The sequence below is a fragment of the Canis lupus genome, chromosome 10 (genome assembly GCF_011100685.1).
Source record: "Canis lupus familiaris isolate Mischka breed German Shepherd chromosome 10, alternate assembly UU_Cfam_GSD_1.0, whole genome shotgun sequence".
NCBI lineage: Eukaryota > Metazoa > Chordata > Mammalia > Carnivora > Canidae > Canis > Canis lupus.
Window position 1 is genome coordinate 69384260 of NC_049231.1, and position 26580 is coordinate 69410839.

The 26580-nt window shown below is 42.2% G+C and overlaps 1 protein-coding gene across 3 annotated transcripts in view; it reads right to left on the reverse strand.

Annotated features, from left to right (window-relative positions):
* Nucleotides 1–26580, reverse strand: part of GFPT1 (glutamine--fructose-6-phosphate transaminase 1) — a 57060-nt gene that overhangs the window by 14518 nt on the left and 15962 nt on the right. For 2 of the 3 annotated variants that reach the window (XM_038551491.1, XM_038551489.1), the window contains exons 4-13: nucleotides 21260–21385; nucleotides 19371–19429; nucleotides 18531–18665; nucleotides 17013–17074; nucleotides 15773–15852; nucleotides 15518–15571; nucleotides 12228–12333; nucleotides 9839–10002; nucleotides 8687–8782; nucleotides 4409–4506 (exon numbers count right to left, since the gene is read on the reverse strand). In XM_038551491.1, the coding sequence (XP_038407419.1) occupies nucleotides 4409–4506; nucleotides 8687–8782; nucleotides 9839–10002; nucleotides 12228–12333; nucleotides 15518–15571; nucleotides 15773–15852; nucleotides 17013–17074; nucleotides 18531–18665; nucleotides 19371–19429; nucleotides 21260–21385 (980 nt within the window). The remainder of the gene's footprint in view (nucleotides 1–4408; nucleotides 4507–8686; nucleotides 8783–9838; nucleotides 10003–12227; nucleotides 12334–15517; nucleotides 15572–15772; nucleotides 15853–17012; nucleotides 17075–18530; nucleotides 18666–19370; nucleotides 19430–21259; nucleotides 21386–26580) is intronic. The other variant, XM_038551492.1, reaches the window with a different exon arrangement.

Here is a 26580-nt window from a genome sequence, read left to right on the forward strand (position 1 = left end):
ACTACAAGTCTCTTTGGCAGTTATCAATGCATGTATTCTTAAAAGCAAATATACCCGCACATATAAAATGTTTTGAGAAGCAGAAAAAAGCACTGTTCTGAGTTAGCTTGTATATTATCTCTAATTTCCCAATTCCTAATCTTGAAATGACAATTCATATAATACCAAGTCACTGAGAGATTTCAAATGAGATAAAACACAGATACATAAACACCTCATAAATTAAACACTTCAGAAATACTATGTATTCATAAATGGTACTGTTTCCAAAAAAATCAATACACTTTAGAAATCCTACTTAAGCTCACTATTTCCAAACTGTGTAGTATGAAGACCAAGTAGAGGGCAATATGCTTCTATGCAAACAGCACCTTAGCACTTCTTTCACTAATTTCCATTTTAATTCAATTTCTTCTACTCTAAACATCAGAAAATTTAAAATAATAGAAAAAACAACTTTTAGGTAGCAAAAATTTTAGGCCCTACAGGTGCATATATTTAGTTATGGTGGAGGAGACCACCTGCTTCTGCAGGAAAAGGGCCCCAGCCATCTCTTGCCCTGTCACTGCATTCTTCCTTCCAGCAGTGAGGAACTGAACAGGTTTCCTTACTTCACATCCCTTTAACTTTCTTGTCCACAAAAGTAAACTAAACTGTTTTGTTCTGTAACTTTGGTTTGACACCTTAATCTTTTCCACTAATGTATTTTACTAATTATACATAAATAGGTTACTGATCCTAACATGCTGAACATTTCCCTTCAAATAGAAATCAAATTTTACCCTCTCGTTTATAATATGTTACACTAGAATTAAATTCTTCAAAGAGAAAGATACAAATAGCAACTTACCAGATATTTTTAAATATACCCCAAAAAAGTAAACTCAAGGTTTATCTGTGCTAATAAATGTCTTTTTCTTTCAGTGGAAGCAACTCTTTATGAATACACAGAACGACATATTTGCATCATAAAAGACTAATATATTGTTATAAATTCTATTGTAGGTCACTGTAAAAACCCAGACACAATTAACGTTTTGAAAAGAAAACTACACTTAGGATGATTTTGATGGTTATTGTTCAGGATACATATTAAATAACAAAACATTTATGCGTATGTGTCATTCATTTTGAGCCCCACCCAAAAAACCCACAAAACTAGATAGAACAGAATTAACGACACTATTTTGCATGATAAACCACAAAGGGACTTTGAATGTTTGTTAATTATAGTAATCTCAGCAGCTACCAAAAAACAAAACAAAACAAACCTTACATTTTCTCAAATTTCATAATTAGAGAATTCTAACATAGCATATAATTTCTGCCCTAAAATTCAGGTTTAGCATCAGAAGAAACATTTAATCAAATCTTTTACTTCTGAATAGAGGGCTCATTCATTAACAACAGACTAAGCCGCAGGGAACTGGCCAATCCCTTCATTTATATTTTTTTAATTCATCCTTTCTTTTCCTATGTTCAAAACAAGCTCTTTCTTAGAGCTCTCCCCTTCAATACTACCTAGACTTTACTTTTCATTTTAAAGATTTTATTTATTTGAGAGAGAGAGAGAGAGAGAGAGAGCGCATGAGCAGGGTGAAGGGCAGAGGGAGAAGCAGACCCTGCTGAGCAAGGAGCCCAAGGCAAGGACTTGGGGCTCAATCCTGTGACCTTAGGATCATGACCTGAGCCGAAGGCAGACACTCAGCCCACTGAGCCACCAGGCACCACAGACTTTCTTTAAACCAGGTGATTTGGGGAGTGGGTGGGTTAGAGAACTGAGATGCAGGGGCTGGACAACCAGCCAGTTTCCACCACTAGTTACATGACTGGCTCCCATAAGTACAGATCATAGATATTTTTGCCCCAGCAAATAAAAAATTACTATGTCATAAACTTTGGAATCAATTCTAGAAGTAGAAACCCAATGTGTAAGGGTCTCCTGTACTTGTGGGAATTGACACCAACAGCACTATAAATGTCGTCTTTATAAGAAAACCTCATGTGGATCTGATTTATTGGCCTAAAAGAACATTATATTCCTGCACTTCTGCACTGACAACCAACACACATCTTTGATACAGAATTTCAGCTTCCCAAAAATTAACTCGAAATGGATTAAAGATTTATTTATTTAATTTTATTTTAGATTAAAGATTTAAAAGTAAGGCCTAAGACCACAGACTTCCTAGAAAAAAACACAGGAACTAAGTTCCCTGACATGGGTCTTGGTATTGACTTCTTATCTATGACACCTAAAGTACAAGCAACAAAGTAAAAAATAAAAAAGTGGGAGTACATCAAACTACAGCAAAAGAAACCATCAGCAAAGTGAAAAGTCACACTATAGAATGGGAAAAAAAATATCTGCAAACCATGTTATCTGATAAGGGACTAATATCCAAAATATACAACTGAAAAAAAAAAAAAAAACAACTAATCCAGTTTAAAAATGGGCAAAAGACCTGAATATACAGGTAAAAATTGGCCATTTGTATATCTTCTTATATACAAAGAAGATATACAAATGGCCAAAAGGTACATGAAAAGATGCTCAAAATCACTAGTCCTTAGGGTAATGCACTTTAAAACCACAATGAGGGCAGCCCGGGTGGCTCAGCAGTTTGGCGCCACCTTCAGCCCAGGGCCTGATCCTGGAGACCCAGGATGGAGTCCTGTGTCGGGCTCCCACGTGGAGCCTGCTTCTCCCTCTGCCTGTGTTTCTGCCTCTCTCTCTGTGTGTCTCTCATGAATAAAAAAATAATCTTTTAAAAATAAATAAATAAATAAATAAAACCACAAGGAGACAGCTCCTCATGTCTGTAGGCATAGCCATCATCAAAAAGATAAGAAATAACAAACACTGTGTTGATGTGAAGAAAAGGGAACCCTGAACACTGTGGGTGGGAATGAGAATTGGTGCAGCCACCATGGAGAACACTATGGAAGATCCTGAAAAGATTAAAAATAGAGCTACCATATGATCCAGCAATTCTGATTATGTGGATATCAGAGGTAAAGAAGACACTAACTTGAAAAGCCATCTGCACCCTCAGGTTCTCAGCAACATTATTCTCAAAAGCCAAGACAAAGAAACAACCTAGGGTCCATCAATTGCTGAATGGATAAAGTTGTGGTGTGTATGTACATGTGCGCACACGCGCGCACACACACACACACACACACACACACACACACTCTGAGGAATATTATTCAGCTGTGAAAAATGAGGAAATCCAACCATTTGGGACAACATGGATGGATCTTGAGGGCATTACGCTAAGTGAAACAAGTATCACAGACAAAAACAAATACTGTATGATTCACCTATATGTGGAATCTTTTATGTAAAACAAAAACTAATAGAAAAAGGGATCAGACTGGTGGTTACTAGAATTTGGGGCTGGGGGAGGGAGGATTGGAGGAAGGGATTGGAGGAAGGAGGTAAAAGGTACAAACTTTCAGTTATAAGATAAACAAACACGAGGCTGTAACGTACGACAGGATGACGACTGCAAACACTGGTGTAGGATACACAGGAGAGTCCAGACAGTAAATCCTAAGAATTCTCATCACAGAGAAAAATGTCTTTCCTTTACTCTTGTTTTTATTGTACCTCTATGAGAAGATGGATGCTAACCGAACCTACCGTGGCCATCACTTCACGATAGATCTAAGTCGAACCACCAAGCTATACGTCTTCAAGTTACACAATGATGTATGTCTATTATTTCTCAATAAAATTGTAAAAAATTTAAATAATTTTTTTGAATTAGCTTTCAAGAGAATAAAGAACAAAGTCTGACGAGAAGCAGACTTCCTTCGTTTGCAGAAATGTGCCTACCCAGTAAAATCCTGTTGAGGTTCACACATGTTACCAGCCATCTGTCTGAGCCGAGGAAATGATAAGCAAAACCTAAGGACTGCTCCTATGGAAGTCTCTCTGTAAGGAACACTTTGCCTGGGACGCCTGGGTGGCTGAAGGGTGGAGCGTCTGCCTTCCGCTCAGGCCGTGACCCTGGGGCCCTGGGATTGAGTCCCGCATCGGGCTCCCCACAGGGAGCCTGCTTCTCCCTCTGCCCCTCTCTCTGGGTCTCTCATGAATAAATAAATAAATCTTGAAAAAGAAAAAGGAAAAGGAAAAGAAAGAAAAAGAAAAAGAAAAAAAAAGAAAAAGAAACACTTTGCCTTCCATGAAGTCACTGCAGGTCATCTACCTGTATATCCAAGTCTTCCATTGATAAATAATTCCAAGCAGCTCTTAACATTTCTGCCCCCAACTGCCCTGATTTTTGTCTTAATAACATGAAAAGGTAACACGGTGTTTTAACAAAGCAGAACTTCACGTGGTATGTTACAGACGCCTTCTAATATCCAACATCAGTTAAAATCTTAAGCAGCCACTTACTGCTACACCAGCGTGGTAACTTGTCCCACAAGCAATAAGAATGAGACGCCGACACCTCTGGATCTCCTTAATGTGATCCTTCAAGCCGCCCAAATTCACTGAAATGAAATTTTGAATATAATTATTTAGGAAAGAACCTCATGAAACAGGCAACCACTTCTTGTGAGTGTCCACCGCCAACGGGGGAAACACCACCACCGTTTAAATTTATATTCCTCTCAGGAAACACAGTTGTCTCTGGTTTTGAAAACCAAGCAGGTTTGAAAACCAAGCCCCAGCCCTGCGGCACCCGCCCAGCCCGCGGGCCCACACACGGGGGCACCCACGAGCTCAGCAGGGGCCGGGGCGGGACTGCCCGCCGGGGGTGGGGGTACAGGACGCGGGCAGGTTTGTCAACTCCGGGAAGGAGGCACCAGCACCGGCGTGTTTCCTCCCGCCTGCCGAGACCGAAGCTCCCAGGAGTCTCCCCAGGCGGCCGAAGCGCTCTGAGCAGTGCTGCCCGGCCCCTTCCCGCCCTCCCCGGGGGCGCCACCTTGCACCCCGCAGCTGAGGGCAGCGCCCACCGCCTGCCTCCCACCTCCCCGCCGGCCCCACAGCCACAGCCCGCCCACACCTTTCAGCCTCCAGAGATTTCTCCGTGTGCTTCGAAGGCCACCTGCTGGAGAAACACCCCAACACGAGCCCGGGTCTCTGCTCGTGACAAATTCTCACTCAACATCCACTCAATTTTTCAACCCCTATTTCCCGCATACCCGGGGCAGGCCACCTGGGCGCCTCGCTCTCCTTGCTCCCCTCACTCCCCTCACCCTCCCACACCTCGTCCCCAAGTCCGTCTTCTTGGCCGCACATGCACACCCCCGGGTGGCACCTCTTGTGTCTGACACCCCATGGGCTGTCTCCTCACCATGGGGCTGTCCACACCCTGTGATCCACCCACACCCCGTGGTCTGTCCACACCACATGGGCTGTCCACACCCGTGGTCTGTCCACACCCCATGAGCTGTCCACACCCGTGGTCTGTCCACACCCCGTGGGCTGTCCACACCCTGTGATCTGTCCACACCCCGTGGGCTGTCTATTGTGCCCCTGCTCTCTATCTCCCCACACTTTGTTCTACCTTCACAGGTTATGATATAAACCAAGACATAGGTTTTGCTTTTTATTTTTCTGAGTAATCTTGTGTCGTCCTTTTTATGTTTCAATACTAAGAGGACATGCACCACGAGCCCCAGCAGAGTCACAGACGGCCTGGGTGAGAGCCAGGCGCCCAGCTCCCCCCACGGCTCAGGTCCCCCCCGCGGCCCAGGTCCCCCCGCGGCCCGGCGCTGAGAGCTCGGGGCGGACGGCGAGCAGTACTCGCGGGGCCTCCCGCCACGCAACGTGGAGCGGTGTGGACGGACTCGGTGTGAAAGCCGTGAGACCGTCAGAGACGCTGGTACTTCGGGCGGTGACCAAGAATGACACGAAGGAAGCGGGTGAGACGAGCTGGGCGACGCTACCTCCCTGGAAACTGGCAGGCCCCCGAGGCCGGGAGGCGATGCTCTCGGGGGCCGGGCTCCAGTGGACGGGGCGGGCCGGGCTCCAAGCAGCAGGGCCCGAGCTCGGCTCGTGAAGCGCAGGGACGTGGGCTCCGCAAGACGCTCACGCCGACGGGGCGGGATGTCCTTACCTTTACAACGAAAGAGCGAACAGCTCTCCTGCTTGTAGGACAACTTTACAAGGCGCATAACGCTGACAAAAGGGCTTTCTGGGCATTTATCTCCCGGTCTTCCCTTGCGGAACTCCTCTTTTCCTGCTCTTTCTTCCATAAACACCGGAGGAGGCCCTGCTGCTGGTGGCCTGGGTCCTCCGCTCCCCGCAGCAGCAGGTGCCGCTGCCGTCTCCCCGCCGCCCCCCTCCCGCGGTCGCCCCAGGCCCGGCCTCCCACGGGGGCTCTCGGGGTGCGCTCGGGCCTGCTAACGGCTCCGCATGGCCTACACAGGGCCCCGCACAGCATGCCAACGTCCACGGACGCCCGGCAGCGCCCCGTCTCCCCTCAGACCCCGCCCCTCACTCCTCTCCGCATGCAGCGTGGCGAACTAGACGGCACACCGCCCCGACAGCGGGCACACCGCCCCGACAGCGGGCACACCGCCCCGACAGTGTGCACACCACCCCGACAGCGGGCACACCGCCCCGACAGCAGGCACACCGCCCCGACAGCGGGCACACCGCCACCGCCCCGACAGTGGGCACACCGCCACTACCCCGACAGTGTGCACACCACCCCGACAGCGGGCACACCGCCACCACCCCGACAGCGGGCACACCACCCCGACAGCAGGCACACCGCCACCACCCCGACAGTGGGCACACCGCCCCGACAGCGGGCACACCACCCCGACAGCGGGCACACTGCCCCGACAGCGGGCACACCACCACCGCCCTGACAGCGGGCACACCGCCCCAACAGCGGGCACACCGCCACCACCCCGACAGTGGGCACACTGCCACTACCCCAACAGCGGGCACACCACCCCGACAGCGGGCACACCACCACCACCCCGACAGCGGGCACACCGCCCCAACAGCGGGCACACCGCCACCACCCCGACAGTGGGCACACCGCCCCGACAGCGGGCACACTGCCCCGACAGCGGGCACACCACCACCACCCCGACAGCGGGCACACCGCCCCGACAGCGGGCACACCGCCACCACCCCGACAGCGGGCACACCGCCCCGACAGCTTGCTGCCGGTCCTCCCTCCCCCCCGGCTCCCACATCCTACTCACCCTCCATCCTCGCGGCTCACGCCCGCCTCTGAAGGCCCTGCCCACAGATTTCTTCTCTCCTCCAAATTCAACACTGAACTTTAAATATTTCAACATGAAACTGTTTCTGGTGTCATTTATCGTATTTTACCTTTCTTTAAATAAGTCTACATTCACCCCTCTTGCAGATTTATAAGAACCTCAGAGAGGCCGTATCAGAACAACTACGGGCAGCATGCGGTTCTGAACAGATGCTCAACCTGGACTTCAGCTTCAATAAATCTCTCCCGCTGAGAAAGTCTGATGCTGCTCAGAAAAGAGGAAGATAGACAGACAGCATTTACTCAGAGAAATCATTATTAACAGGACTTAATACTGTACGGACGGCACGCAGACTCAGGGAGAGATTTTTGCACACCAGCAACTATTTCTCAAAAACTAATTAATGCTGAGAAGCTTCACCCAAAGTTTGTTAAACTGTTTATTTAGCCGGTCACGATGAATACGCGGTGTTCCAAAAATGTGATCTCCCAATAAACAGTTCACAGACATCTGAGGACCTCAGAAAGTCATTCTCAAACTCATCTCTGCAAGGTACGTGAACTCCCGTGACACCCGGTCCAGGCAGTTTCCGGAAACAAGACCAGAGCGGCACTCAGCCCATCTTCAACAGGAAGGTGAAGCACACGCCCGGAGAGCCTGTGGGCAAGTTCACACCTTCCCTCACTTAGAAGCTGAGAGAATCTAGGCTGAGCAGGCACACGGGAGCTTGCACACGGGAGCTTCCCCCGGGAGGCCCAGGCCTCGCTCCTCCCGGAACTGGCGGTGCCACAGCCGCCCCTACCACGGAGCAAGGGCCCAGCAGTGGCGTTCCGAAGGGAAAGGAAGTTAAGAGTTCTTCACGGCACACCAGAGGACCTCCCCCACCCCTGGAAAATCCTGCTAACACTCCTGTGACAGTTTTCAAATGCGACTTTCTAGTCATTCTTTACATTTTGCATGACCTTATTGAGATACGTCACATACCATAAATTCACCCTCTTAAAGTGTACACAATCAGTGGTCCTTAGGATATTCGGAGCGGTGCAACTGTCACCACTATCCAATTTTAGGGCATTTCAGCACCCATCCCAAATCCCATACCCATTAGAATCCCTCCCCACCCCCGGCCCTGCAGCCTCTGGCAACCATTCCTTCTTACCTCCCCCCTTTTATTGAGGTAAAGTATCCGTAGCGTAAATTTAACGTTGAACAATCCTTAAGCGTGCAGTTCAGTGGCATTACGCATTCACACTTGTGCAGCCATCACCACCATCCATCCCCAGAACTTCCTCATCTTCCCAAACAGAAGCCCTCTCCCCACCCCCGAGCCCCAATCACCATCCCCCTCATTGTCTTAGCTACACTGGCACCCCTGGAGGCTGCAGCCACAGCCTCCTCCACGGCTGGGAGGGACAATGACCCTTCAAGGCTGCCACTGCCACCCCCACAGGACCCCCTGAAGTCATCATTCGTGTTTGATTACCAGTGTAGTCATCAAAGTTGACTCTTCCTCTCATCGTGTTCACAACGGACTCAGGCTGCTCAAAAATTTCCTTCTGCATAAATGAACTGAAGTTGCCTAAAGTAACAGAAATTATATCGTTAAGAAATTTGTACACAACCAAAAAGTCTACCTCCTGGAACAGAACCTTAGTAAATGAAACAAGGGCTCATGCGATGGAGCACAATATTCACGTGGGACATTTTACCCAATGTGAAGAAAAATAATCAAGTAAGGAGGAAAATCCGCTTTATTAATAACTTTATACCTAAAATATGCAGTTAGAGCAAAACAGAGGAAGGGGACAAACTTAAGATTTAGAGTCAGATCTAGGTTCAAACCATAGTTCTATCCTCCAGCACCTAAATGGCTCTGGAGAAATTCCTTTATCTGTAAGCACAGTGACTACTTCACGGCGCTGTAGTGTGGATATAGGGCACACCCGACATATAGCAGCTATGTAATAAATGGTGGCTTCCAGCCCACCTCGGCCCCGTGAGAAAGGAGAATAAAAATTAAGACCATAATAATCTTAACAACAGCAAACATAATGTAGGGCTCACTAAGGGTGTTCTGTTCTGAAGGCTCTACATAAATCAGCTCTCTTCAACCTTAATGAGGCAGGTCCTATTATCCCCATTTTACATATGAGAAAATTGAAGCACAGAAAGTAAGAGAGGAATAAGCCTTATAAAGTATCTTAAAAATATCAAGTGCTACTTAATCTCTCTCTTTTTTTTTAAAGATTTTATTTATTTATTCATGATAGACATAGAGAGAGAGAGGCAGAGACAGGCAGAGGGAGAAGCAGGCTCCATGCAGGAAGCTCAACGTGGGACTCAATCCTGGGACTCCAGCAGCATGCCCTGGGCTGAAGGCAGGCGCTAAACTGCTGAGCCACCCAGGGGTCCCCTTTTAATGTTAGAAACAGAACCATGAATTAGTCTAAAGAACAACTACTTGAAGATCAGCAGGTAATTTTTCCAAAGAGTCATCCCTTTTTTGGGGTCACCTGCTCACCAATCGTGTGCAAGATTTCAGGCAGCACTGTGTCATCAGATCCCTACACGACAGGAAGGAGAAGGTCTCCTTTCTATCAAGAACACCAAGTGATAACATGACAAAAGCTTTCACCCTTCATGATCTGCTGGAGTTCCATCTGGAGGGTTTGCACAGCTCGTCCAGGGTGATCTCCTGCGGTTCGTTTAATTCGATGGATAGAAAGACGGCCATCCACCACCGCTGCGACATCATCGTCTTCAAGAAAGATGACACGATTGGTATGTTCTATGACAGCACTATAAAATGTTCAAGGAGATACTATGATCAGTAACCAAGAATGATCATTAAAAATAAAACTGTCGGGGATCCCTGGGTGGCGCAGCGGTTTGGTGCCTGCCTTTGGCCCAGGGCGCGATCCTGGAGACCCGGGATCGAATCCCACGTCAGGCTCCCGGTGCATGGAGCCCGCTTCTCCCTCTGCCTGTGTCTCTGCCTCTCTCTCTCTCTCTCTCTCTCTCTCTCTGTGACTATCATAAATAAATAAAAATTAAAAAAAAAAAGAAACTGCATTTAAAAATAAAACTGTCATCAGGACACACAGACCAAATTCAAATACAAACTTAGGGCGCCTGGGTGACTCAGTCAGTTGAGCATCTGGCTCAGGTCATGATCTCAGGGTCGTGGAATCAAGCCCCACGATGAGCTCCATGTTCAGCAGGGAGTCTGCTTGAGATTCGCTCTCTCTCCCTCTGCCCCCCTCCTCTAAAATAAATAGATAAGTCTTTTAAAAATAAAATAAAATATATAGTATCTCTGATAACTTTCTGGTTACCAAAGCCCCTTCCTACAGGGCAGTGGGCGGTTACTTTGGACAATGAATAACTGTGCTCTGTGCAGCACCCTAAACCAAATTAGACTAGATCAAATCAGAAAGCATGGCTATTTCCTCCTCATTCTATCGCCAAACCCTTCAATTTTAACTCCTAAATATTTCTCAAAGCTTCTCTCTAGGTCTGCCACCACAGACCAGTTCTAGCTACCATTAGCTCTTGGCTGAACTACTGCAGCAACCTGTTAACTTATCCAACCACTTTCCCTCCCTCCATCCATGCATTTTCCATTTCCGCCAAAATGAGTATCAAAAGGCAATTCAAACCAAGATTTCTCTTTCACCCACCCAAGCTTGATGGCTTCCCTTTGGCTTTTCAGAAAACAACAAAACATCTTACCATGACCCCACCTCCTTCTCTAGCTTCATCTCCCACCAAACTTCCTCTCTTCATTCCAGCCACACTCATACCAAGAAAATGAACGTTCTCCCCTCTAACTCTTCACCTAATTAACTCCTAACAACTTACCAAGGGAGAGATAAGTGTCACTCCCTTAAAGAAATTTACCCATAGGAGGGTAAGTCACCCTGCCACAGACATTCTGTAGCTCTCGTTGCAACTGGAATTCTAGACTTGTGTCTTCTTTATTAAGAAAAAGCTCCTCAGGGACAAATGTGTGTGTGTGTGTGTGTGTATACACACAGAAGTATATTTTATTATTATATACATATTAAATTTTTTTTGGCGTAATCTCCACCCCCAACATGGGGGTCAAACTCACAACCCTAAGATCAAGAGTCACAGGCTCCCCAGACTGAGCCAGCCAGGCCCCCCCTCGGACAAGTATATTTTTATTTTTACTGATCATTGTCTCTTAAGCCTAGCACATAGCTTTGCTCAGAATGTGCAATATGTATGAATGAATGAATGACAAAAGGATGGAAAGCTTCTGCAATTTCCAGTTTATTAAAATCATGACTATAAATTCTGTAACAAACCTACTTAATGACAACAATGATGCATCCTAGCACTGACTACACTCCTGCAAAAATTAGGAAACAGTGAAGCTTATTCTCTCACTGAGATGATGCATTCCCGGAAGTCCTAAACTACGACACTTTCTCATCTTCAGATCCCCTCGCTTTCAGGCACAACGAATGACTCAAATACCTGTTGGCAACCTGAGTGATCCACTTTATCATCATCACTGTTAGTATTCCATTTATAAATGCATCTAAGCATCTCAGGGTATTTTTCACTCAAAATGTCCTGGTCTAGTACTATTTCTTTTATAAAAGCGATTATGCTGTAAATTACTTCTGAATTAAAAAGGCAAGTGTCCTTATTAGACAAAAACTACAATGGTTTAGCAACCATACTGGAATTGGTGGGACGCTAAGCCATTCTATTCTCCAATCTAAAAATCTCTCCTCCCTATAAAACCTGGGTAATGCTCCAGAAAGAAGAGGAAAAATAATACAAGAGCTCAGAGTAAATATGCAGGCACAAGTCTCAAGGACTGTTCTCTTCTTGGTAAATTGATCTAATGCTTTGAATTGGGAGAAAAAGTATTTTTAGAACCCCATCTCCAAAAAGACACATTTTCCCTAACTGATATATTCTCACACATAGCATGCCTAGCTACTACAAACTGCCTTTTGGTTTTCTCTGAATCAGTGAAGGAAGCTCACCTTGCATCAGAAGCAAAGTAATACTCCACTGCCTTTTCTTCAACAGGGAAAAGGCAAGTTGTGCTGTCCACACGAGAGAGATTGCAGCTTCCTTTCTTGTCCTTGCCTAGAGCACAGAGTTAACACAAATCAACAAACATGTAGAAAACCATAGCCAATATATAAATATACATAATTTTCTACAAAATCAACAAAAAATCATAGCAACGCAAAATAATTCCAGCAACTTTAAAAAGCTAGGTAGATCACCTTATTTCCATGCAATAAGCCAACAAGAACAAGAGACAAAGGTGTAGAGTGAAACAGCAACTATCAAAGAGAGCGTGGCAGTAATAGTGCTGCATTACACATTTTTAAAATATGATTATTTATTTTCCTGGTAAAAGGTAAATAATTCACTAATTGCACTAACTTTTTTTAAATCAAAAGTATGTAAACCTAATCTTCACTTAACTTCATACAAAACATGATAGAATACATACATCTGTGTAACTAAACTTATAAAAATTACATTAAAAATTCAAAACTGTACAATGAATAAAATGGCATATTTTATGCCATTTTAATTATTAAAATGAATAATACTGGCATAATTATTAATTAATAATACTGGCATATTAACTTTTATTATCTCATAACAAAACTTTGCCCTAGATTTTAACAGTAAGTCAGTACAACAAATCAAGGTGTAGCCTACACTAATTCTGATTACAAAACAAAACAAAGATACTTAAAACTCCCTGACCATGGTATACCATATGTGGCAATTGCTACTAAGGACTGGAAATATACACCTAGGACCTCTTCTTTCTTAAAATTGAGTTTTCTTATATTTCTTTTAAGTCAGGATAAAAGTCCTTCTGCAATAATAATATCCTTTAATCCCTTTTAATCCTTTAGAACTTGAGAATTCTGACATCTCTACTTAATTTGTCAAGTCACGAATGAAGTATTTTTTTTCCTTTTTGCTCATTCACAACAAAAGTCAAAACTGAAAAGCAAAATGAAGTTTGGCAAATTAGACAAATAGAGGGGGGAAAACCATTAATTGAAGATTATTTAAATGTCAGAGACAAAAGCAGCACCTTTTTCTGAGATTAGGACAGAGTAGACCTTATAACTATGGACACAAGGCCAGAGGATACTATAAATACACTTGTAAAAACTCATATTGTATCTAGCCTCTAAAATGCATGTCTGTAAAGTACATCCAAAGTTCTCCATAATCCGTGCTAATCTGATGTGTTTTAGACATGAAAATAGAACAGTTCTTTCCATCCAAGTTCAACAGCAAAAAAAGATACCACACTTTAAAAAACATGTATAAGATGACATCCCAGAAAAAGTAACACTACAGAAAGATTAAACGTGTTGATCAGTGTTTGCCAAGGCCTGGGACTGGGAACAAGGGCTGGCTACAAAGCTATCCCTGCAGGGAACTTTTAGGGGGATGGAATTGTCCTGTACTCTGATTGTGGTGGTTATACAACGGTGTGCATTTGACAAAACTCATGAAACTGCACATCAGAAACAGTGAATTTTACTGATGTAAAAAAAGTGAATTAAAAAATATGTAGAAGGATAGCCTAGCATCTATATTTTCAAAACAAATACAACCAGCCTTAGGTTATAAAATGTCCTCACATTGTCAAGTTTCACTAAATTCCTCCTCCAAATGTTTATTCTTCAAGTAACAAGGTATATTTAATTATAACATTTAAAAGGATTTAAGCTACCACTGCCTATTTAAATGAAAAGAACATTACCACCTGATACCTATACCATGACTCTTAGACTCTATAAAAAGTTCTGCCATACGTTGATTATCTCATCTGATTTGAGTGGAACACAATTATTACCACCCCCTTTTATTCTGTAAGCAGTTAGACCTGGAGAAAATAGCAAAATCCAAAAGCCAGTCCCATATTCTCCCCTTTACACAGCCTCGTCAATAAGAGGCTCAACTTTTCCAACTAAACTTTGCAGAGTCACACATTATCTACCTATTAGGAGCTAGAGAAATAAAGGTTACTAAAACATAATTCACGATCTTTTTTTTTTTTTTTTTTTAATTTTATTTATGATAGTCATACAGAGAGAGAGAGAGAGAGAGAGGCAGAGACACAGGCAGAGGGAGAAGCGGGCTCCATGCACCGGGAGCCCGACGTGGGATTCGATCTCGGGTCTCCAGGATCGCGCCCTGGGCCAAAGGCAGGCGCCAAACCGCTGCGCCACCCAGGGATCCCATAATTCACGATCTTAAAAAGATGTCTCACGTTAAAGGTTTTCTTCAAACTTCTTAAGACCTTAGGCCAATGTTCTTCCTTTTTTTTTTTTTTCCTAAAAGCAGTCTAAGAAACTGTACAAGGTACCATAAAGGTAATGTATACATGAGCAGGATTATAAACAGAAATCTGGGACTCTGGCTCCAAAATTCTGTACTCTCACTGGTAAACGAATTTCTCTTCTGAAAAGGGAAGGATAGGCAGGAGGAAGTAAGAAGAAAAGCTAACACTTCATGACTGAAGGCTACTTAAGGAACTCTGCTTTAGATAAAGGAGCTAAAGCAGCCACTATCTAAAAATGAACAGGTTTAGTCTTTCGCTAATTTTTTTTTTCAAGAAACCAAGAATTGTACATTAATAATATGGGTTTCAAGTTCCTGAATTTACCACTCCCTATCTTTCACTTGGGAAGCTTTTAATAATAAGTAAATGAGAAGGGCATGCCATTTGTTTTCTGTCTAATTATATCAATAAAATGATCCAGAATTTGTATGACTGAAAGTCCTATAAAGAAAAATAAGCTTCAAACAATAAAAAAAAAGACTCCAATTTGAAACAAGGCAATCAGAATGTTGAATGTAAATCTAAAAGTAAAATGTCATGCATAAAATAAAGACCATTTAAACATAATCTAGTAAAAAGTTAGGATAAATTAAATAACTATCAGTGAATTCAATCTACAATAGCCTAGCACGCAGTGTTCTGTTCCCAGTCTAAGCATCTTATTTATAATATATCTTACATTATTCTTATTTAAGACAAAAAAACTTCATGATTTCAAATCTCAGAAATTTCAAAGAAACAAATTAAAAGCGGTTTTCTAAATGCCAAAAGCAGACAGACAAAATATACTCTGCAAATTAGAAAAATGTCAAAATATGTTTCCCCATAAAAAAGCATTTTTAGAGGCCCAGCACATTCACTCACTCCAAGAACAAAGAATTAGTAAAGAATGAACAAAAGAGGATAAGACTCCTCCCCATCCATGCAGAGTGCATTTCCCACCTCTTTCTCCCTGTGATCCCCACCGTGTGAATTTTGATCCAATCTGAGTCCTAGCTAAGGATATACAACAGAAAAAAATTCTCCTTGTCAAAGAATCACAACAACAAATCCTTTTCATGTCTAGACAGAACTATATATACACATATGTGTGGATCTGACCAAAGAGGCATTTATTTCAATTTAATGAACACAATTCTTTAAATCTACTGCACTTTATACAGTTTCCTCATAGCAGGACGTAGGGACAGTTTTTACCTGTTCTGTAGAGTATCGGAATGTGATCAGTAGAGAGTTTATGTTCACTTCGTACACCAATCAAAAGAGGGCTGCCTCGTCTGTTAGCACAAAATTAGAATTAAGCCATTTTCATAAATAACGCACTGACAGGCATTTTAATGAGCCAACACTCTTCAAATAATGTTCAAATTCTCCCTCTAAGCTTTGGCTTCAGGTATAACAGAAGAATAACATAAAGAGAATTTTTAAAAAATACTCAGTGATGAGATCCCCGGGTGGCTCAGCGGTTTAGCGCCTGCCTATGGCCCAGGGTGTGATCCTGGAGTCCCGGGATCGAGTCCCACATCGGGCTCCCAGTGCATGGAGCCTGCTTCTCCCTCTGCCTGTGTCTCTGTCTCTCTCTTTCTCTGTGTCTCTCATGAATAAATAAATAAAATCTTAAAAAAAAAAAAATACTCAGTGACAGAGGGCAGCAGACTATAGACCCCGAGGTCAGGTTTGTCTACTTTTGTACACAAGAGTTTTACTGGAACCTGGAACACAGCCATGCTCTTTCTTTTACCTATTCTCTGCGGCTGCTTTCGCAGTACAACAGCAGAACTGTGGTGCTACGGAGGCCATATGGCCCAGAAAGGCTAAAATATTTACTCTCTCGCCCTTCACAGAAAAGTTTGCCAATGCATGTTCTAAAAACAGTGTATCTGAAATGTTTCTCCTTTTTAAAATGTCAAATGGAACCTTTCATTCCACTGCACACAGAATTCTGATACATGAATGTTTAGCACTTTCTCCTTAGTCATCTTGCCTTCCTATTAAAAATAGCTCTCTCCTGCCAAATATTAGGGCTTCTCACTGTTCTAAAAATGACGTCATGATCTTAGCAAAAGCAGCGATGGTACAATTATCTAGGAATCTGTTTAGAATATATACTTCCCAAAAATATGGAGCAAGTTAATGTTTGGGGCCTAAAACTAGAGAATACTCAATATCCAAATTCACAAAGTAAGCATGGTGTCCCAGTACAAAGGCCGGTTACAAATGCCAAAATATACTTGCTTTATTAAAGGATTCTGTTAAATGGAAGAGTGGTGAGAAATGGACAAGGAGGAACATGTGAAAAAAAATATATTCACATGGTGTCTCCAGGAAAGGGCAAGTCTTTACAGTTAAGGGTAATCACTGTGTACAAACAACACATTTATAATTCAAATGTTTCAAAATACACATAATTATTAGTCATTATTAAATTTGTACGTACCTTGTGCCAACTGCTTGGCCAGGAAAATGAACACTTTTAAATACCAGTGCAAAAGCACCTTCCTACAGAGGGAAAAAGAATGCATTAGCAATATTTATTATGATCAATTATTAAATGTGAAATGCCTAAAACACATTGGCTTCAGCATAGAAATTCTTTGTTCACGTGCTGCTCTTTTGCAAGTTATAAATAAGCCTAAAATATAGGCAGACACTTATTCCTGAGCTTTGGTGTATCCAAGACACACTTTTTAACCAAGCCCACTCTTGAAATACACTCACTAGACAATAGCTCCAAAATAAACTATTTTAAAGCACTTTTGTATACATTCCTCAATAGATACATCCTATCTCTCATACTGTGCATTAGAATGCAAGGAGGAGAGAATTAGAAAAGATTCCAAACTCATTATCCAAAATCCATTCTCTGGTCCAGTGATTTTACACCTTGCTAACTTCCATGCTTGTTGACCTTGACACGGAAGATAAAAATATACACAACCACCACTGTTAACAGGTGTACCATTAACATCTCCTCAACACAACCTCCTTAGGGACCGGGCCTAAGGAAATCAAGAGTGAGTACAAGAGGAACAGGAGGAGGTAGGAGAGGTAGGGGACCACCACAGAACACAAACTGGGTTTCATAAGGAGTAGAAAAAAGGAAAAGGCTGGAAAGGCACAGTACTCTACCCTAACGGGAAGGAAGAGGCCTCTATTTTCTCCATCTTTCTGACTCCTCCTTTTGCTGCAGACATCTAAGATTTGGGTAGAGGGAGGAGGTGAGGGTTAGACCTTCAGAAAGAGGTGAAGGGCTTTTAAATAAGAAAGCTAGAGTTATGAATGGGGATGAGGGCAGAAATCACCATGCATTTGGACTTCTGTGGATCTTGGTATCTTTGAACTTTAGCCAGGGCAACTGCGATGGGATCAGAAAGAATGACATTTTTTTTCTTGGGCTGGGAAATACTTTTTTACAGTGTAACAAGGCCAAGGAAAAGTCCCCATAAGGAAAAATAAAGAGTTGGCTATTTTGGCTCAGAGACATGCAGACATTATCCCAGAATAGAGTGTGCATTTTACTGAAGCGATCCTCATGCTAACTGACCAACTGAAGAGAATACGTGAGTAGGAAGCAAGAAAGTGATGATGAACCTGTGTCTCATGAGTGCGTTTGTGTGTGGTATGTATGGGTTTGTGTGTGTGCATGCCCATAGTTTTTGGAGAACTCTTTGATTTCAGATTATTTTTAATTCCCGTGACACTAAGCTAGAGTGAAAGAAGAAGAATTTTAAGTGTAGGGAAGGGAGGGGGTCAACTAGTCAGAGTCTCTCAAAATTATTCAAGCCGAGTATTTTTATATATACACACACACACACACACACATATACATATATGAAATAAAAGCCAAAAATATTTAAATCAGCATAGTTTCTGCTTATCTTAATTCTAAGAGTTTATGATTAACATAAACTGATTAACATCAGCAATAATTATCTTTAAAGGTGTGGTTTATTACCAATTGCTGGATAACTCTCTCCACCAAGGTAGTGAAACTGATATCTTGACTTTCCCGATTGTCATACATGTACTTAACAAGCTTGGCAATTGTCTCTGTGTCTGTTTCAGATTCAAAGTCATAGCCTTTGCTTTCCTGAAATTAGAAAGGGAAACAAACTGACTCATTTAATGAAATAGTCATCCAAGTCTTTCCTATAGAATTTTTTTTCCTCAAAAATTTCACTAACCAATTTCTAATATTTTTTCAATACCATACCCCTTACCAATTGTTCAAAATTAAAGTCACCATCTAAATAAGTGAGCCCAAAATAGTGAGGTTATTTTGTGTAACTAAATATACACTTTTAATTATATAAGTCTATATACATGTCACATACAAATTAAGGACATTTCAAATAAATAAAGTATAATAAGCAACAGTCACCAAATAAGAATTCCATAATAAATAGGATTCTTTATTGGATAATGAAATTGCACCATCCATTACAACAGTCATTAGCTGTATGTGGCTATTTAAATTTACACTGATTAGGGGGCATGGGGCTGGCTCAGTCAGTAGAGCATGCAGCTCTTGTTCTCAGGGTTCTTAGTCTGAGCCTCACCTTGGCTACAGAGATTACTTAAAAATAAAATCTTTAAAAAAGTTTTTAATTTAAAAAATAAAATTTAAACTGATTAAAATGAAATAAAACTTCAAATTTTATAATATATTATATTACATATTACCCTTGTAATCATCTCAAGAATTACTTGATCATACATAGATGGTGCTGTACAAGCCGCCTAACTGCTTTCATTAGAAATTTCTCAAAGCCTGGTGTCTTTGTGGATCACTTACCAAAAACTTTTTCAAGTCTTTGTAGTTGGTGATAATTCCATTGTGAATAACAATAAACTCTGAAAGAAATAAAAAGTATTGATGACAAAAATTATAGGTCTGGTAAACACTATAAAATAGCCAATAAGAACGGTCAGATTTTTCTCAAGTCAAAAAATTTGTCACATGCTGTAATTCTAAGAGTAATCAAGTATCTTTTACTTTTCATTATTGGATTATCCTCAGGTAGATCAATAGACTCATTTATGTGGGTTAGTGGAAGCACACAGCACTGGGGAAGTGGATAGAGGGGAAATATAATAAACTGGGATCTAGAGGTTAACAATTTCATTTGTGGCTGAACTACTAACTCAACGTCATCATATGAAAGGGACAAATTTCCTGAGCCTGTTTCTTCATTTGCAAAACAAGAAGGCTGAATTATAGAACTACTGTTCTCACTTCTTCATTCATTCATTTTTATGCATGAAAAATTTCTTCCTAAGTTTAAAGTGAAAGACTTTCAAACTAAAACAATGATCTGATTTACACTGAGTTTAAGAACTGAAGTTAAAAGAATAAGAAAAATCAGTTATTCAGATCTACAGTGAAATTTACTTAGGTGAGGTCCAGACAATTCTTTAAATGTCAGATAAATTGGGCAGCCCGGGTGGCTCAGCGGTTAGGCGCTGCCTTCAGCCCAGGGCCTGATCTTGGAGACCTAGGATTGAGTCCCACGTCGGGCTCCTTGCATGGAGCCTGCTTCTCCCTCTGCCTGTGTCTCTGCCCCCCCCACCCCCACCCCGCCTGTGTCTCTGCCTTTCTCTCTCTCTCTCTCTCTCTCTCTCTGTCTCTCATGAATAAATAAATAAAATCTTTACCAAAAAAAAAAAAAGTCAGATAAATTAATGTTAAAACAGTATTACAAGATCAAATATATGTGTAGTGGATAATTTTCATCTTTTTTGATTAAATAACTTTGAAAAATATAAATACAGTATTTTAGATCCATGAGTTTATAATAATAATAAAAGAAACTCATTCATCTTAGAACATTAGAACCACTTCAGTTTTGAAAAACGGTAAATAAACTGGAAAAAAAAACACATTTATCCCATCTTTTCTATATATAATCTATAAGTCTAAGTAACTAAGTAGTTAGATACGGAGATGTTTCTCTTTATAGAAGTATGTCAGATAAGTAAAAAAGGAATGAGAACATTTGACTATCACCACTTTACAAAACCCTAAGGAAATAATGCTGGCAATGATCATCTATGGCCACTAATAATACAAAAAGAAAAATGCCCAAACATCATATATCTCCAGATGTAAATCAATACCACAACAATTTATAGCAAATAGAAGGGACAGAGAAACATGTTATTTTTTTTTTTTTTAAAGATTTTCTTTATTCATGAGACACACAGAGAGAGAGGCAGAGACCCAGGCAGAGGGAGAAGCAGGCTCCATGCGGGGAGCCCGACACAGGACTCGATCCTGGGTCCCCAGGGTCATGCCCTGGGCCGAAGGCAGTGCTAAACTACTGAGCCACCCAGGCTGCCCGAGAAACATGTTAAATAACACCATGGGATGTATACAATTAGCAGGATCTAGACTGTAGGAAACTCTACAGGACAAACACCACAATAATCTGGGAAAGAAAAGGAGAGAAAGGGAAAGCTTCCAAAATAATCTGGGTGGAGGGGTATAAAGAAATAGAGCTGTGTACTAACCAGTGTTAAAGCTGGGTGACAGACACATCTAGTTCTACAGCCTCTCTAGTTGTGAATATGTTTAAAACTTTCCAGATTAAAAAAAAAATTTTAAATAACAGTAACATAAGGGCCTTCATTCTTCTCCCATTAATGATCTTCAATCATTCCAAAGCATGTAGAATGTGTCCATACCGTTATTTTTATCAGAGCGCTGGGGATGGCTATTGACAGGATTGGGTTCTCCATGTGTCGCCCAACGGGTATGAGCTATTCCAAGGTGTACGTCAAATTCTATATCCAAATCCATATCTTGTTGCTCTGAAGAACGTAATAAGAAAAATTCCAATGTTAAACCATGCTGTAGAGATAATGCTAGAAGCTATATTTAAATATAATTATTACAGTGCTACTCACCTGGAATACACAATTATTGAAACTGAGTATCAGCCATATTCAAAATAGTAATTAAAAGATTCAGGAGTTAATGCAGCTCAAATATTTAGGGCAAATGAATCCAATAACAATCAGGGAAATAAAGCAAATGTGACAAAATACTAACAACTGGTAAAACAGATGAAGTATATGGGTGGTTAATGCACTATTCTTTCTTCGGAAGGCTTGAAGATTTTCAGACTGAAGGGTTGTGGACAAAAAAAGTTAACTTGATTTTTTTTTTTAATCTATATTTAATCTTTGCCTTGAAAAAAATCAGCACCACTTTACCCATGTAAAAATAGATTCATTTTCTCAACGCCACAGCCTTATGACTGCAATTTCTTTGGTCTCTACTGAATGTAAACATATCTCACAATATAAACTGCAATTACAGAGAGGTTCTAAAATAAACAACAGTCCTTGAGAATAGACCAGGAAAGTACGGGGTTATAGACAGATGTTCCTTTATCCTGAAAAGCAGTTATTACAATTCCTTTTCCCTATAAGCTATCTCTTCTTTTTCCAAAGGAATAATAAAAAAAATAAAAAATAAATTTAAAAAAGGCAGTTCTAGTATTTACTAGTAATGCCCCCCTTCTGATTTCCTAAATATAACATTCATTTGGCAAAGAAACAGATAACCAAGCCTATGAGAATTAGGTCTAAATTAAGAAGAGCAAACTGCTCAGAAGTCTCAAAGAGGAAAGTCCATGCATTTTATTTTAGCACAGTCTTCGTGGTTTTATACTGGCTAATCAGACGTCATTCTAACACCCAAATCTGATCAAGAAACACCACTTAAAATCCTTGAACAGATTTCCATTGCTTAAAAAGTGGTTTGCATCCCTAACTCCCCATATGAATCATCTTAAACCTGGTCACGGGGGATTTATAAAAAGATCCTCAAATTCTCATAGAGCCAGAGAGCCAATTTCTCACAAGATAAAGCCATTTCTCACAGTGCCTTTCTAAGGGTACAAGGCCCTCCACCATCTGGCTCCACTGCCTTGACGTTCTCATTCTCCCCACCTCTCCCATTTCCCCTCAAAGCCCTCAACACAGCTTTTGCAAATAACAGCAGCCACCATTCACTGAGAACTTACCTGGTGCTAGGGACTTAAGACTCCTCATGGCTCTATCCCTATCAGTAATGAGCCAAGCAACCAACCACTAAACCACTTCAGCAGAATCCTAACTGGTCTCCCCATGTCCAATTGTCCTCCTGTACATTCCAGTCTTTGCACACCAACCAACGAGATTCCATTAAATCAGATCAATCCCCTAATGCAAAATCTTCCAACGGCTTCACATGGCACATGAAGTAAAATCCATCTTATTTAAGACCCTACATGTCCCAGTCCTGAGTCAGGTCTCCAGCTCATCTGCCGCCACTTTCCCCCTCACTCTGCTCTAGCCCCACTGACTTCCAGCTATAAGCCGGCCAAGCACACGTAGAGTCTTTGCACTTGGGAGTTCCCTCTGCCTAGAATTTCCCCTTCGGACAATAACGCGTTCTCTGCTTACATGTCACCTCTATATACCTTTGTGTCATAGCACTGATCACACGCCCTAACGTTATCTATTTGTTTGCTGTCTGGCCCTCTCAGTAGACTGTAAGCTCCATCAGGCCAAGGAGTTTGCCTGTCTTGTTCTCTGTTGTGTCACCAGGGCCTGGCCCAGTGGCTGGAATAAAATAAGTATTCAAGAAATATTCATTTTGTTATTGAATCTTTAATAATGCTCTGGTAGGTACTATTGTCCCCATTTTATAGATAAGGAAACTGAGGCTCTAAGAGGTCAGAGAACCTACCCTAGGTCATAACAAATAGGAAGCAGAGATAGGATGTGAACCTAAGGCTGGCTGACTCCAGAGCCGGAGATTAAAACCACAGGGCATACTCTGCTGTACTATTATAACTTTAATGACATGTGCAACCTGACTCCTACCCGTATTTAAGTTCTACAAAAGCAGCAGCTTGCCTTACTACCGTAGAATCCCAAGCACTAAGCTAAGTAGGACAGTTATTCAAATTTTTATTGGGTGGCTCAATCAACCAACAGATAAAGTCATCAATGTATTCTTTCCTGGATTAACCTTGTCCTGAATAATTAAGGTGACTTGATAAATAACCTCCGGAAAAGTAAAGGATTACTGGTTATCACTACTGAACAGGTTGATGCAAGCAATGAAAACACCTGACTACTCTGTTAGGCTAATTATAATTAAGGCAGCCGCACCCCCACCCCGGCCACGCTGGAAGCAAAACTGAGGAAAGTAACAAGAGTCTACAAATTGAATCCAATTCAAACTCACAGTAATTATCATACTTATTTCACTGCTGCCAAAAGAACATTATCTAAAGTCTAATAAGGGGGATCCCTGGGTGGCGCAGCGGTTTGGTGCCTGCCTTTGGCCCAGGGCGCGATCCTGGAGACCCGGGATCGAATCCCACGTCGGGCTCCTGGTGCATGGAGCCTGCTTCTGCCTCTGCCTGGGTCTCTGCCCCTCTCTTTCTCTGTGTCTCTCATGAATAAATAAATAAAAATCTTAAAAAAAAAAAAAAAAAAAAGGAAAAGAAATAGCAGCCTTCCTTTGCTTCCAAACTTTACTGCCCCTACTGCCGACACCATCTAATGACAGCACCTACTCCTCGGTGACAGTACTCCCATGTTTCAATCTCATCTGCAAATTGAGGATGATCATTTTACCTACTTCGTGGGTTGTACTAAGAACTAGTGAGGCACTTAGTAGAGTGCCTGGGGCACAGGAAGCAACAGTACATGTCAGCTATTGCTATCAAAGTCAGAAGTTACCAAGAACCAATCTAATGGCCTTTTCTTTTCTTTTTTTTTTTTAAGATTTTATTTATTTATTCATTCATGAGAGACAGAGAGAGAGAGGCAGAGACACAGGCAGAGGGAGAAGCAGGCTCCATGCAGGGAGGCCGACATGGGACTCGATCCTGGGTCTCCAGGATCAGGCCCTGGGCTGAAGGCAGCACTAAACCACTGAGCCACTCGGGCTGCCCCACTAATGGCCTTTTCTGAGATGACTTCTTTCTGTCTCAACAGGTCAAACGCTGAAACTTGCTAGGAGTAATAAAGCGAACACCACAAACATCCAAATCCCTACACCAGGAGCAAACAAATGTGAACATCTCACCACTTGTGCTTCAGATTTTTTTTTAAGATGTAAAATGTAGGAGCACCTGGTGGCTCAGTCGGTTAAGCATCTGCCTTCGGCTCAGGTCATGATCTCAGGGTCCTGGGATCAAGCCCCACATCAGGCTCCCTGCTTTGCTCAGTGGAGAGTCTGCTTCTCCCTCTCTCTTTGCCCTCCCCCTGCTCACTAGCTCGCTCTCTCCCTCACAAATGAATAAAGTCTTTAAAAAAATAAAACTAAAATGTAAGAAATGCAGTTAATACCTCTTTTATGACCTGGGCTCAACCCATTCCACCCCAGGGATTCTCAACTTGATGGGGAGCTTTCCTACCTAGGTCTTTAAACATCTAATACACTAACGTGTATCCACAAATGACAGCACTCTTTTGTGTTTTTTAAGTGGTAGTACACTTTACCCGTCCCTCTGCAGGTTCCTTTCTTCACTCAACACTAGGTTCTCACAACTCAACCAGGTTCCCATATGCAGTACCAGATCCAGTACAGTCCTTTCGAAAGCTACACACAATCACGCACTACGTCACACACAACTTAGTCTCCCATTCTCTTACTGGTCATTTCTACATTTTGTTGCAATGAATCTTGTTGTCAGGTCTCCTTGTCCACAGAGTTTCTTCCAAGTATGTGCCCAACTATGGAAGCGCTTGGTCACAGGGTATAGGCACCTCCCATTTAGACACCGCCAGCTTCCTCTTCAAAGTGATGGAGCAGTTACTAATTTGCCAGCGACGTCTACAAATTCCCATGTCTCCACTCCCTTCCCGACTTTCCTTCAGGAGGCGGCATGTTTCAATATGTTGATACACAATGACCTTGATTCCGGTTATAGTTTGCCTTCTAGCCTCCCACACTCATCTACCAATAATGCACAGTAAAAGGACTACCCACCATTCCACCAAATTTGACTTCCTTATTCTTATCTTTGCCCACGCTGTCCTACTCAGAAGGTCCTCCCTTCTCACCTTCACTGCCCAAACAGAATTAGCAGCCATTCCTTATTTATACTGAATCTCCCCGTGGTGTCCAACCCCAAGCTCTCCCCTGAGTCCTCAAGCAATTTGTCTGTTCTCTCCTATGGAACCTACTATAACCAGCCTGGTATACAGGACGTGGTACACACAGCAGACCGAGCGTGTACACTACAGTTGTTGAAGTAGTTCTGTGGGGACCTGCCTCATCCCGAAGCTAATCTTACCCACAATACGTGCAATATAAGTATTCATCTAGTATGTTCAGCAAGGACTACAAAGCTAAATGCTTGGCTTATGTGAAAAAAAAGTGATTAAGTCCATCATTTTCCTCTGTTACCTGAACTCCTTTACCATGATTACTATGGCATCCATTCAAACAGATACATAAAAAATCTACTGTTTCCTGGGGTTGGTGGAAGGTTTTTTTTTTTTTTTTTTTTTTTTTTTTTTTAAGAGAGAGACAGTGGTGGAAGGGCAGAGGGAGAGAGAGAATCTTTTTTTTTTTGGGGGGGGGATCTTAACCAGGCTCCACGTGCAGCACGGAGCCTGATGTGGGGGCTCGATCTCATGACCTGAGCTGACAGGAAGAGTCGGACATTTAACCAACTGAGCCACCCAGGCAGGAGCTCTGTGGGAAATTTTTTTTCAAATGTTTTTTCAGTCAATTTACTTTGAAGTTTTTGTTTTGTTTTTAAGTTTCCTGTGACAAATTAAAATGTATAAGCAGAGTGTGATGAAACTAAATACTGACAAGTACCCTCTTTAATGAAGCACGTATCTCTGGACAACTACTGTATGTGAGCAAAGTAAGAAAATCTTGAAGGAAAAACATGACAATTACCTGATTATATCAGATCTACTGAAAAGGGCAACATCTAGACTGACCATACATCCAAGGGAGGCGTTTGCTCCAAAGTGAAGACAAC